Genomic DNA, 14945 nt, shown 5'->3' with positions numbered 1-14945 from the left:
GAAACTTGCTTCTAAATTTCTTTTACAATTACTATTGATAAATTGTATTCCCTATTTATTCTCACTTTTCTTTCACCCTGTCCCTCTTCAAAAGTATTATGCTACTGACCACTTTCTCCTCTAATATACCCTCTCTTTTATCACCTTTCCTGTCGTCCCATATCTCATTCTACTCCAGTTTTCCTACAGGGTAAGATAAATTTATATACCCTTATTGAGTACGTATGTTATTTCCTCTCTGAGCCAATTCTGATAAAATTAAGGTTCACTCACTCTCCCTCTACTCCATCTCCTCCTCTCCACTGTAAAAGATTTTTCTTTCCTCTTTTTTATGGCAGATAATTTGCTGCACCATTCTACTTCTCCTTCTCCCTTTCTCTGAGTACATTCCTCTTTCACCCTCTAATAATTTCATCATTTTTATTTATTTTTTAACTTTAAAAAAATTTAAAGTTTATTTTTAATATACATTGAATATAAAAAGAAAAAAACAAGGAAGAGATTAAAAAATAGAAAAAAGAAGTGAACACAGCATGTGCTGATTTACATTCAGTCTCCTTACTTCTTTTTTTCTGGTTGCAGATGACATTTTCTGTCCAAAGTTTATTGGAATTACTTTGGATCACTGAATTACTTATAAGTAACCTTTCTTAGTTGATAATTCTTACTGTTATTATGTAAAATGTATTCCTGGTTGTGCTTGTTTCACTCAGCATCAGTTCATGTAAATCTTTCCAGGCCTTTCCATAATCAGCTTGTTCATTATTTTTTAAACAATAATATGCCACAACTTGTCTAGCCATTCCCCAATTGATGGACATCCACTCTTTTACTAATTTTTTGATAACACAAAAAGAGCTGCTACAAACATTTTTGCACATGTGAGTCATTTTCTCTCCTTTATGATTTCCTTGAGATATAGACCCAGTAATGGCAATGCTGGGTCAAAGAGTATGTACATTGTATAGTCCTTTGGTCATAGTTCCAGATTACTCTCTAGAATGGGTTGGATCATTTCAGAACTCCATCAGTAATGCATTAATGTCTCAGTTTTCCCACATCCCCTCCAACATTTATCATTATCCTTTCCTGTCATCTTAGCCAATCTGAGAGGTGTAAGGTGGTACCTCAGAGTTGTTTTAATTTGAATTTATCTATTCAATAGTGATGTAGAGAATTTTTTCATATAACTATAGATGGCTTTAATTTCATCATCTGAAAATTGTTCATATAATTTGACCATTTATCAATTGGGGAATGATTTGTATTCTTATAAAATTTGACACAGCTCTTTCTATATTTTAGAAAAGAGACCTCTATCAGAAATACTGCCTGTAAAAAGTTTTCCCCCAGTTTTGTACTTCCCTTTTAATCTTATTTCTGCTGGTTTTGTTTGTGCAAAATCTTTTTAATTTAATGTAATCCAAATTGTCCATTTTGCCTTTCATAATGTTCTTTAGTTCTTCTTTGTTCATATTCCTCCCTTCTCCAAAGATCTGATAGGTAAATTATCCCTTGTACTCCTAATTTCTTTATATCAATTTTGACCTTCCTTTGGTATGGGATGTGAGATGTAGATCTATGCTGAGTTTCTGACAAATTATTTTCCAGTTTTCCCAGCAACTTTGGCCAAATAATGAGTTCTTATTCTAGAAGCTGGAGTTTGGGAATTTATCAAATACTAGATCGCTATAGGCCTTGTATTATGTCATGTGTATCTAATTTATTCCACTGATATACTACTCCATTTCTTAGCCAGTACTAAATGGTTTTGATGACTGCTGCTTTATAATAAAGTTTTAGGTTTGGTACAGCTAAGCCACCATCCTTTGTATTTTTTTTTCATTAATTTCCTTAATATTCTTGACCTTTGGTTCTTCCAAATGAATTCTGTTATTATTGTTTCTAGTTCTATAAAATAAAATTTTGACAGTTTTACTGGTATGGCACTGAACAAGTAAATCAATTTAGGCAGAATTGTCACTTTTATTCTATTAACTCAATCTAGCCATGAATAATTTTTCCCCCTAATTGTTTATATCTGATTTTATTTGTGTGAGAAATATTTTGTAATTGTGTTCATATAGTTCTTGATTTTGTCTTGGCAGGTAGATCCCCAAGTATTTTATTTTGACTATAGTAATTTTAAATGGAATTTCTCTTTCTATCTCTTGCTGATGGACTTTGTCAGTAATATATAGAAATGTTCCTGATTGCTTCCAGTAACTGGCTTAAAATCTTCTCTAGGAATTTGCCAGCTCTACCACTTGGTGCATATACATTTAGTATCATTAGTACTTTATTATTCACTGTACCCTTTATCAAGATGTATTTTCCTTCCTTATCTCTTTAATTTAAATCTATTTTTACTTTTGCTTCATCTGAGATCAGAATTGCTAGTCCTGCTTTTTTTTTTTTTTTTACCTCAGCTGAAGCACAATAAATTCTGCTCCAGTCTTTACATTTACTCTGTATATGTCTTTTTTTGTCATGTATATTTCTTGTAAACAACATGTTGTATGATTCTATTTATTAATCTATTCTGCTATTTGCTTCCATTTTATGGGAGAGTTCATCCATTCACATTTACAGTTATGATTATCAACTCTGTATTTCCCTCCATTCTATTTTCTCCCTTGAATATACTTTTCTTCTCTTTCCACCCTTCCCTTAGTGTGATTTTTTTTTATCCACCCCAATCACTACCTTATCTTCCATCATCCCTTCCTCAGTTTTCTTACCTATTCCCATAGTGTTTCGGCCCTCCCTTCTACCATCCTTCCCTTTTCTTTTCTTCTTTCTCTTCTAATTACTTTACAGAGTTAGATAAGTTTCTGTACCCAACTGAATGATTGTTATTCCCTCTTAAAGACAAAACTGATTAGAACAAGCTTCAGATAATGCTCATCCCTATTCCTTCTTTCCCTCAATTATAATAGGTCTTTTGCATTTCTTTATGTGAATTCATTGTCCCATTATGCCTCCCCTTTCCTGTTTTTCCAGGACAGACTGTTTCCCACCCCTTAATGTCATGTTCTTTGATATCATCAAAGTCCATTCACATCAGTGTCCACCATCAAAGTCCATCATCAGTGTCCGTTCATACCCACACCCTCAGTCCATGTGATGCCCTCTTTGTCTGCCCCAGTGTCAAATATAGTTTGTAAGAGTCACATATATTCTTTTCCTATCTAGGGATATAAAGTTTAACCTTTAAATATATATTCCCTCCCTTCTTGTTTACCTTGATATAGTTCTCTTGAATCCCATGTTTGTAGATTAAATTTATTGTTTAGTTTTTATTTTTTTCCATTAGAAATGATTGAAAGTCTCTAACTTTATTAAAGATCCATCTTCTTCCCTGATAGATGATGCTGAGTCTCCCTGGGTAGTTAATTCTTGGTTGTAACCCCAGGTCCTTTGCCTTTTGGAATATGGTATTCCAGGCTCTGTGATGCTTTGTTGTAGAAGCTGCCAGATCCTGGATAATCCTGATTGTTGCATTTTGGTATTTGAATTGTTTTTGTCTCACAGCTTGCAGTATTTTTCTTTGAGATTATGTTTTGAAATTTCGCAACAATGTTGCTTGGAGTTTTCTTTGTGGGATCTCTTTGTATAAGTGATGGATGGCTTCTTTCAATGAGAATTTCCCCCTCTGTTTTTAGAATATCTGGGCAGTTTTCTTTAATGACCTCCTGTAGAATATTGTCTAGATTCTTTTTTTGATCATGGCCTTCAGAGAGGCCAATAATTTTAAAATTATCTCTTCTGAATCTATTTTCCAAGCCAGCTATTTTGCCAATAAGATATTTCACATTTTCTTCCATTTTTTTCATTCTTTTTAGTTTGTTTGATTGATTCTGCTATCTCACAGTTATTAGCTTCTATTTGCTATTCTAATTTTAAATTAATGATTTTCTTCAGTTATCTTTTGTATAACTTTTTCCATTTGCTTTATTCTACATTCTAAGTAGTTGTTTTCTTAAGACAATTTTTCCCCTTCCTGTTCCAAATTATTGATTCTTTCAGACATACCTCTCGTTTCTTTTTTCATATCTTTCTTCCACCTCTCTCATTTGCCTTTTGAAGTCTTTTATGAGCATTTCCAAGAAACCTCTTTGGGATTGAGACCAACTTATTTCACACTTTGAGATTTCTTGTATTGATATTCTATCCCCATCTGAGTTTGTGTAGCTTTTTATGGTCAAGGTTTTTTTTTTTTTTTTTTTTTTTTGCTTGTTTGTTTGTTTGTTTCTTGCTCATTTTCTTTGCTTTTCTTTTGGTATTTCCTCTTTTTTACTTTTAAAGTGGAGCTCTGGTCCTGGGGTTTAGGTGGCACTGTCCCAAGCTTCCTATGAATCTCTGAGCTTTGGCTTTGAGCACAGGGACCCTTTGTGTTTGGAGGGAGTAGCTTTGCTGCTTTTTTTTTTTTTTTTTTTTTTTTCAGGAAACTGCTTGGTTTCCCAGAATTTGCCTTCTGAACTGGTACTAGAAGCTGCTCCCCTGATTTGCTCTTCTACTCATCCAGGACTGAGGGTCTTAGCTGCTGATTTGCTGGGATTAAGACTTTCTCACTGGCTTTCCCAGACTCGATCTGACCTAGGCTGAACACTCTTTTCACCTCGATGAGATTGACCTTTTTTGAAGTTTTTTCAGTCTATCTTGAGTTGGAGAGTGGTTTCATTCCATCAGCTTTATGACTTTACTCTGCCATCTTGGCTTCATCCCTGGAACTCAATTTCATCATTAAAAAAAAGAAAATTATCCTTTCATATTCAACTCACAGCTGTGCCCTCTATGTAACTGCCATAATAATGAAAAAATTCTGAGTTACAAGTATCATCCTCTTTATTAAGTCCCTCATGATATCACTTTCCTAATTACTTCCTTATGCTTCTCCACAGTCCTATATTTTCATATATAAATTTTCCATTCAGCTCTTGTCTTTTCATCACAAATGCTTGAAAATCTTCTATTTCTTGAATGACCAACTTTTCCCTCTGAATAATAATACTCAGTTTGGCTGGGTAAGTGATTTTTGGCTATAATCCTATCTTCATTGCTCTCCAGAATATCATATTCCAGGCCTTCTGGTCCTTTAATGTAGAAGCTGATAAATCTTGTGGTATCTTGACTATGGCTCCACTATACTTGAATTATTTCTTTCTGGATGTGTGTAATATTTTTTTCCCCTTAATCTGGGAACTCTGGAATTTGGTTACAATATTCCTGAGAGTTTTCATTTTGGGATCTGGTGGTTGGTGATTGGTGGATTGTTTCAATTTCTATTTTACCCTATGGTTCTAGAATATCAGGACAGTTTTCTTTGATAGTTATTGATGTCCAGGTTTCTTTTTCTTTCTTTCTTTCTTTTTTTTTTTAATTATGACTTTCAGGTAGACCAATAATTTTTAAATCATCTCTCCTGAATCTATTTTCCAGGTCAGTTGTTTTTCCAGTGAGATACTTCACATTGTTTTCTATATTTTTCATTCTTTTGGATTTGTTTTATTATGTCTTGAATTGTCATATAGTCATTAGCTTCCATTTGCTAGTTCTATTTTTGTGGAATTATTTTCCTCAGTGAATTTTGTGCTTTTTTTCCCCAATTGGCCAATTTTGCTTTTTTTTTTTTTTAAGGCATTATTCTCCTTATTAGCTTTTTTGTATTTCCTTTTGCATCACTCTCAATTCTTTCCTTAAATTTTCCCTCTATCTCTCTTGCTTGATTCTCAAACTCTCTTTTAAGCTCTTCCATGATCTGATCCCAATTCTGCTTTTTCTTGGAGACTTTGGATGTAGGAGCTTTGACTTTGTTATCTTCTGAGTGTGCATTTTGATCTTCTTTGTCACCATAATAATCTTCAGTGGTCAGAAACTTTTTTTGTCATATGCTCATTTTCCTAGCCTACTATTGGGCTTTTAACTATGTTAAACTAGGGCCCAATTTTTAAGTTGCGGGGTGCACTGTCCCAAGCTGCAGGGGTTTTTATGCAGCTTTTTTCACAAATCCTTTTAGGAATCTGGCCATAAGCACTCTATCCTGCTCTGGAGCTGTTAGGAATGTTCCCTCCCCATTGTAGCTATAAGAGCTATTGTACTAAAGCAACATGCAGGGGTTGGGATCAGGGCTGTGCTGGTACAGCCTGCACTGGGACTGCATACGAAATTCCTAACCATTGCTATACACCCGCTCTGTTGATCCTCTAAGTCTTCCCTGATATGTTCAGGCCAAGAAATACAGAAGCCATTAGCATTGCTGCTGATTCAGAGGTCCTGCCTCGCTAATGTTGCGGGCTGGGCTGGGGCTGGAGCCAAGGCTGGTTTGCACTGGTATAATCTGCACTTGAATTGCATGTTGGGTTCCCACCCTGTTTCCACAGATCTTTTCTGTTGACCTTTAAGTTGCTTTCAGTTGGAAAAATTTTCTATCTTTTTGAGTGTTCTGATGCTCTAAACTTTCTTTGGAATCATTGTTTAAAGGAATTTGGAGCAGTTTAGGAGAGAGATGAGGAATTCCTGTCTTTATTCTGCCATCTTGGCTCTGCCTCCTCTCAGAATTCTTTGATTTTCTTCAAGGCCCAGTTCAGGTCTACATATTTGGTAAGGCTCCTGATATATGAAACAACTCAAGATAAGGAAGGAAAGCAGGAAGGATTGAGGAAGTTGGACTAGATGGCCTCTGGGGATCCTTCTGGTTGTAAATCTATGATCCTCTGAAGCCAAGTCCAGTTTTCTTCTGAATGAGCTAGTGTAAACTTTAAAAGTAAAATACTTTACAAACCTTAAGGTACTAGAAAATATGAGCTACTATTTATTTTTATTATTTTTCATTTTGTAGCTCTTTTGACAAGGAACAAACTGAGGCAAACAGGGCTAAGTGATTTGCCCAGGATCACATGGCTAGTAAATGTTTGAGGTCAGATTTGAGCTCAGGAAGATGAATCTTCTTGACTCCAAGCTCAATCCACTCTATTATTAGAATTCCATTAGAATCAGTCAAAAACATTGTTGATGGCACTTTTTATTACTTTATATTACTTATGCCTTTCCATTTCTTTCTTTCTTTTTCCCCATTTCATCCCTGCATCTTTATTTATGATTAAGATTGAGAATGGTTGCACTTGGTTTTACTTTGACTTATTTTTGATGAGGAAATCAAATAATGACTGTTACTTTTTTTCAGTTTACTCAGTTAATATGACTTTAAAGATCACAAGACAAAGACATTATTAAATAAGTACTAGCATGATTAAACTATTTTAATTCTCACTTAAAAAAGTAAACTTTCTATTAACCATTTTATGGAAAGATTCTTATATGTTCTCTCTCTTGACCTGGTTTAGGCCTGATGCCAGAGGTGAGTTTCACTTATCTAAGGACTGCAGTTCAAGCCAATGACACCATGTTAGCCTTAGAGGACACTGTGGACTGGCTTCCTGGGGAAGAAGTCATCATTAGTGGAGTCACCCTGGAAGATTCCCAAGAGCAAGAAGAAGTTGCTATCATAGACAGTGTGCATGGTGCAGACCTCTATCTTAGTTCACCTTTGAGGTAAAAAGCTTGGCCAGATGTAGAAGTTAGCTTGGAACTTAAGTTGGCCTGATGTAGATGAAAGATGAAGTCATAGATACATTGAATGTGTTGTCTTCCATTTGTTTAATTCTATTCTAGTTAAATGCTGCCTTGATAAAAGTGTTTTAAGCATGAAAGACTCCAAGATGGCAGTGATAGTTTTGGTGATGATGATGGTGATAATGGCAGTAATGATAGTAATAATGGAGATAATGGCAATAGTATTTTTTTAAAATAGAGATAGCATGATATAGTAGATAGAAGGCTAGTCTTGAGAAGGCTAGAAGACCTGCTTCAAGTTCTGTCTCTGAGACATGCAGGCCAAGTGATCAAGGGCAAATCACTTTCTCTCTAATGCTGCTGATAATTATCTTAATTAGTTGCAGAAAAGAGTGTAACTATTTTTTCTTGTAAAAGAAAGTTTCCTGATCATTGAAATCATAGGTTTAAAGAAAACAACACTTGACATTTAAAGACTTTAAAATATTTTATCCATATTATTTCATGTAAGTTTCACAAAATGTGGTAAATTATAGTATTCTAAAAACAACCTAATTTTGGAGAGGACAAAACTGAGGCCAAAATAAGTAAAATGTTGGAGATAAGATTTGAATCCAATAGTTTTTAGTTCGAAGTCCAACATTCTATCTACCAGACTAGAATATATCTTTAGATGTCCATATTTCTTGATTAAGTTACCATTGTATATGATACCAAACTTTAGATTTTAGTTGAACTTTTAATAATTTATAATGTATAGATCCAAATATGATATTGAAAGATGTAGATATAAAAATAAGATTCTGGAAGCCTCTGCTCTCAGTTTCCCTCTATGTCCATGGGGTAATTACAGAATGGTGAACTATTATTAACTCCTATTTTGCCTCTGCTGAATAACCCTGGGAACAACTATAGTTAAAAGAACACTGTCCTGGCTGGATTTTGGCCAAATCCACAAGGATGTATTATCTATATATTGGAACTAGCCACTCCAGAAATAAAACTTCACTCTTGAAAGACTCTGGCAGGACTGGCTCCCCTTCTGGATTTGCTCAAGAAAGTGAAGTCAGTATTGCTAGCATTTAACCATCTTTGTTCCCTGGGCTATTTAAGTCATGATAGATCAGTATCCAAATTGGAATCTCACCCATAGAGAGGATTCTTTGCCTGGAACCCTCCTGGATGGGATTTGCAGGGCTGTAATATGGGATTCCCCAGCCAGATGCGACTAAGTTGATGTATTCTTTCTTTTCTCCTCCTCTAGTCTATGTATTTGTTTGTATTGTACTAGTTATATTAATCATAGGATGCATTAAGTGCTTTGGTTGTAAGAACTACATTGTCAATTCTTATTTTGCTTTTTTAATAATTTATTGTTATTATATTCATTGTTATTAAACATTTTCATACAATCTGGTATTTTAGGTCTTGTTGTAGAAGTGAGCCATTCTGTAGGAGCAAATCATAAATCTTAACCTAACAGATTTACTCCAGAATGGTATTATTTAGATATAGAGGTTTTTAAAATATATGTGACATCAATCACAATAATCCCTGTAGTTTGGTATATTATGGTGTTTCTTTTTTGTTTCAGATATTCTCATGGCTTTCTAGAACATAATGTAACTGGATATCATTTCACTTTGAGGGCTATAGTGGCTCTACTCAGCAGGAACATTGCCATCAAAGGAAATCACACCAGTGAGAGAGTGGCACACCTTGATCTGTGTACTGAAGCCAAGATTTCAGAAGGTGAAAGTTTTCTGGTAACAAGTAACATGGAGTGGAAAAATAATACCAACAAGGTTATTTTGTCATGATATTATCAAATCACCAGGTTTGAAGTTCTTCTAAGTAGGATCACATTGAAGTATATCCTATCTATTCTTTAATTACATCATTTTTTTTCTATGTAGTACATGACTTTGAAATATTAAAATTTGGAAATTAAAGTTAATTTCATTTTTACTTTTTAGATATATGGTTTAGTATTATGGGAAGCTGCCTTAGTAGCTTTAGTTATACCCTTCCTAGTTCCTTAGAATGTTGTAACAGGGAACTCAGATTAAATCCTCTTGGATTGAATGTGTAAAAATCCCATATGCCTTTCTTATGTTTTATGAATGTTTTGACTAAAAAATTGGCAGGCTAAAAGTGAGAATGGAATTGATGGATATGAGATTACTTATGTCAAGATAAATAGGGAGGTGAAATAGTGTAGTAAGTCAGTGTATTTCAAGTTCTCCAGATTTTCTCGACAAACAGAACAAATTTCTTCCTTAGAAGAAACATAGATAGGTGAAAAATCAAGAAGACTTGGGACAGAACAGGGGTCCTCCTGGTACACAACCCAAGAAAATTGGAAGAAAGACCCCAGGCCAAGATTAACCAGTGTGAAGTGCAAACACCTTTAGGCTAGCTCCACTGAAACACCAAGTGGGACTTGGGGGGAGAGCTGGGTTTCTTTTGAGCTTCAACAGGAACTTCAGAAACTTTCATTTCCCAGACAGGGTGAGAAGTTGGGGAGCCAAGTCCTAGAAGACTGAGGGAATCTTTGCTGATTAGGAACAAAGGTCCAGGTGTGCTGCAGAGATGCAGTCTGCGTGAGAAGGAACCAGCACATTAGTGAATGCAAAAGCAGGGAGAGCTGAAGTGAAGCTAGAGGCATCATCCCTACATTTCATGATTAGAGGTGCTTTCATAAATATTTCTCATTTTAAAAAATGAATTTAGCAAAGAAGAACCCAACCATAGAAACTTACTATGGGAATAGAGAAGGCTAGGGGTTCTCTTTAGAGGAAAACACAGTAGTAAAAAACAAAACAAACAAACAAAAAAAAGCTTCTAGCCCTAACTACATTGCTCCCTGCCAGAGAGAATTTGTAGAAGAAGTTAAAAAAGAATTTTAATATTAAATGAGAGATATTGAGGAAAAACTAAAAAGAAAATGCGAGAAAAATAAGATTATGAAAAAAAGTTAACCCATTACAAAAGGATATAGAGTCTTAAAGACAAAAATAATTCTTTGAAAATTAGAATTGGGCAAGGGGAAGCCAGTGAAGCTAATAAATAACAAAACAAAACATAAAGACTGAAAAAAGAGAACAAAATGTGAAATGTCTTAAGAAAAGCAACAAATCTTAAGGATCAAGAGTAGAATTTGTTAGGAAAAAAAAAACATGGCTAGTAATCATCAATCCAAAAAAAGCCAAACTTACAGATTAAATCAAGAAAAAAATCTACATTGTATGTCAGCCATATTAATATTGTTTTAGATGCATTTTACATAAGGGTAAATGAATGATGTAAATATATATATATATATGCATATATATATATGAGTATATGTAGATGTGTATGCATGTTGCTCTATGTATGTATATTTTGTGTATGTGTGGATCTGTGGGTGGGTGTGAATGTGTATATATATATATGTGTGTGTGTGTGTGTGTGTGTATGTGTATGTATACATCTCTCTCTATATATGTATAAATATACCTGGGCTTAACTATAGCCTGCTTATAGGAGGTGGAGGAGATAAAAGGGGAAAAAAAGAATAAAGTAAAAAAATATATAAGCAAAGAACAAAAGAACAACCTATAGGGAAGCAAAGAAAAGATGGACATTGATGAATATAATTTCTTCTATTATTATATATCCTTTCTTGAACTGGTAATATGTTGTTATATATTTTGAATAATCTCTGATATTATATTGGACACTTGACAATGTTCTGTTGTGTTTTATTTTGTTTTATTTTCCTTTTCTGTTTTTCTTTTTTCTATTCTCTTTCTTTTAAATAAAAAACAACAACAACAACAAAAAAGATGAATAGGGAATAGTAAGGGAATGTCTAACTATTTAGTGAGTTCAATTCGCCATGCTCAGATGGCCAACATCGGACAAATGGGATGGCTGAACCCCTGTCAGTGATTTTTCTTGACAATGATCTTTATGAATAAAATGGTGAGGTGCCACAGCACTACTGGATAAACATATATCTTGAATTTTTTTAAGGAAAAAAAGCAGAGCCTCACAATTGTAGGCCAGTGAGCTTAACTTGCGTCCCTGGAAAGTGTTTAGAACAAAATACAAAAGGGATGATTAGTTAATATCTAGAAAAGGAAGCAGTGATTCTCTCTCTCTCTCTCTCTCTCTCTCTCTCTCACACACACACACACACACACACACACACACACACAGAGCTTGGCTTCATTAAGATCATCTTATGCAATTCACATTTTTCTTTTTGATTGGGTTATTAGACTGGTAGATAAAGGGAATGTTTTAGCTGTAGTTTAACTATACTTTAATAAAACATTTGAAAATGTTCTTAATGCCATGTTGGGCTAAATGATAGATAGTAGATTTAGGTGTATTCAGAGCTGCTTGAATAGTTGAATAGTGACTAGTGCCTTGATGCCATCTTGGAAAATATCTAGGGGAATGCCCCAGTGAATTTATGCTTAGATCTGGGCTACTTCATGTTTTTACTACTGACTTGGATAAAAGTGTTGATAATAAACTGTCCATATTTGCAGATGAAACAGGAGGGATAGTTAGAATAATAGGTAACAATTCAATTAGATCTCAACAGATATGAATACTGGGTCTAAGATAATAAAATTTAATTAGGATAAATGTGAAATATTATACATGAGTTAAAAATAGTCAACCTCACAAGTATAAATTCCAAGTGTTGAGTCAAGAGAAAAAATGTTTTTTTTTTTCAAAAAATCAGGAAACAAAGACAAACTAAACTTTTTAATAATTAAAGTAAGCCAAGAGTAGAATGAGGCATTTCAGGAAATAGTGAATTCCTTGTTACTTCAGGTATAGAGTTGATGATCATCAGAGTGTGGAGAAAGTTTTTCTCCTGATACAAATTGATCTAGATGACTCTTGAGATTCCTTCAAATGAGATTCCTGATAATCTCTAGTTTTGTGAACATCATGTAAGTAGATGGCAGGGTGATTCTGGTCCTGAACCCCACTGATACTCTTACTAAACTACAATTCTTAACATTTTTGTGTGTCATGGGTACCTTTGTTGCAGGCTATACACCACTTCTCAGAAAAATATTGTTCTGTTCTTCTTTCTATTAGCCTTCCCCTTTCCTTTCCTCTTTCCCATATTACTTCCCTATAGGATGAGATGTTTCTCTGTGAAGTTAAATATGTCTGATATTCTCTCATTGAGGCAAATCTGATGAGAGTTAGATTCACACAAAGCTCATCCTCCCCTTTTCCCTTCTATTGTAATAGGTCTTTTTTGCCTCTTCATGAGAAGTAATTTATACTATTTTAACTCTATTTTCCTCTTCTTCCAGTAGAATCCCATTTCCATATCTAGTTGTCCTAGAAATAATAAAATAATAGAAATATATAGAAATAATACAGAATTAGAGAAATATATAGAGAAATAATAAGTAGGACCAAGAAATTAAAGAAATTGTAATATTCAAGAGAGATAAATCACTTTATGATGATATACTTAGAATATTTTAGAGAATCATCCAAAAAATGGAATATGAGTAGATGCTCCTCAATTGGGAAATGGATAAATCAGTTTTGGTATATCAAAGTAATAGAATATTATTGTTCAATAAAAATAATGAATAAGTTGATTTTTAGAAAGGCCTGAAAAAATTTACAGAATTAATGCTGAGTGAAATAAAGAGAACCAAAAATATATTGTACACAGTAACAGTAAGCTTGTGTGATGATCAACTATGAAAAACTTAGTTCTTTCCAGTGGTTTAATGATCCAAGGCAATTCCAATGATCTTTGTATAGAAAATGCCATCTGCATCCAGAGAGAGAACTATGGAGACTGAAAGTAAATCAATACATGTGTATGTTCACCCCCCCCCCCAACTTTTCTTCTGTCTTTTTTTCTGTCACAGTTTTTCCCTTTTGTTCTGATTTTTTCTCCTAACATGATTCATATAGAAATGTGTATTTAAAAATTTAATATACAGGTATAACTAGAAGAAGAAAATAATAAAATAAAAAGGGAAAAAAGAAATTCTTATTTTGTTTATGAATTTAAAATAAAATAAATGGTCAGATGAGAATAGTTTGTTCCAGTGGCCATGAGGGTGGCTGAAGCAAGCATTGTGGAGTGCTAAAAGCTTGATCAGGCATCAGAGAGGCCATGGTCATCCACAGCATCCAGAACTATCATCACATGTCCTCATTTTTGTCTTACCACTGGATTTTTAGGATTCTGGAAAAGAGAGTGAGGCTGATGTAACTGAGACTGATATGTAACTCTGCCTCACTTAAATCCAATTCATGTGCAAATCAAGATATCATTCTGTGCTGTCATTTATTCTCTTTGAAAATGAAGGACAAATAACACCTACTCAGAAAAGATTGAGAACTAATGGATTATATAGTTATTGAGGTTAAGTCCCTGTTTGATCTAATATTTTACCAATTTCACAAATAGATATACTAACACCATATTTTAGGGTTTTGATGATCTTTAAAAACAGTATTACAAAGTTTTCAAACCAAAATTGATTTTAGCTTACTTTAATTGTGCAAAGCACTATGTGCCCTTCAGAGCTATTGTGCACATCAATAAGGAACAGCAAGATAAAACAATGACAAGGTATTGGGATACACGGGAGAGCTGTTGGAAAACACAGGAGCCACCTGCAGTGACTGCTGGAGATCCAACCCAGAACTGCAGAATGGATCTCCTCTTGTGAGAGGATGAGACAAGGAGACTGAGAGGCAGTTGTTCTCTGACCTCTCTGACTGAGAAGCTGTTGTGTTGTCTGAACTCTCTCTTCTCTTCTATCTGCCTCCAATTTATCTCATTCTCACTCAGCAACACTATGTCAGCAAAGGCTGCCTTGCAACTCCTTCAGATGTTATGATCCACAGCTGTGGAGGCTCTCCGAGAATTGACCTGTCCCTTAACAACAAGGTGTTTCTACTAAAAATGTTAGGGAATGCCAATATGACAAATAAAAATTGCAGTAAAAAGCACTTAAGTATAACATTTTTTTAAAGGAGGATCCAAGATGGTAGAGTAAAGGTAGTAACTTATCCAAGTTCTCCTCCAGACTACTCCAAATAGCTTTCAAAATGACTCTAAAATTTTAGAGCATCAGAACTCACAAAAACCAGAGTGGTACAATTTTCTAGCCAAAGGCAGTTTGGAAGTATCTGTAAGTAGGGGTCTGTTGGTTTCATCAGGGTTGGCTGGAGTGCAACTACAATGCAGGCTGTACTAGCAGAGTCTGGGATCCTGGAAACAAGAAAATGGCAGTGATCTGCAGACCTCTCAGCCCTAGAGGCCAAGGACAACTCAGCAAGAAAGGTTTGGTGGGCTAGGGTGTTAGAGGAGCCCCAGA

General features: G+C 34.5%; 1 protein-coding gene across 1 annotated transcript in view; it reads left to right on the top strand.

Annotated features, from left to right (window-relative positions):
- PKHD1 (PKHD1 ciliary IPT domain containing fibrocystin/polyductin) overlaps positions 1–14945 on the top strand; it is a 621489-nt gene that overhangs the window by 260934 nt on the left and 345610 nt on the right. Inside the window, 2 exon segments of the mRNA XM_051996694.1 lie at positions 7347–7554; positions 9170–9327. Of these exon segments, the coding sequence (XP_051852654.1) occupies positions 7347–7554; positions 9170–9327 (366 nt within the window).

The sequence above is a fragment of the Antechinus flavipes genome, chromosome 4 (genome assembly GCF_016432865.1).
Source record: "Antechinus flavipes isolate AdamAnt ecotype Samford, QLD, Australia chromosome 4, AdamAnt_v2, whole genome shotgun sequence".
In the NCBI taxonomy this organism is placed as follows: domain Eukaryota; kingdom Metazoa; phylum Chordata; class Mammalia; order Dasyuromorphia; family Dasyuridae; genus Antechinus; species Antechinus flavipes.
This window is presented reverse-complemented; position numbering and strand designations above follow the sequence as displayed.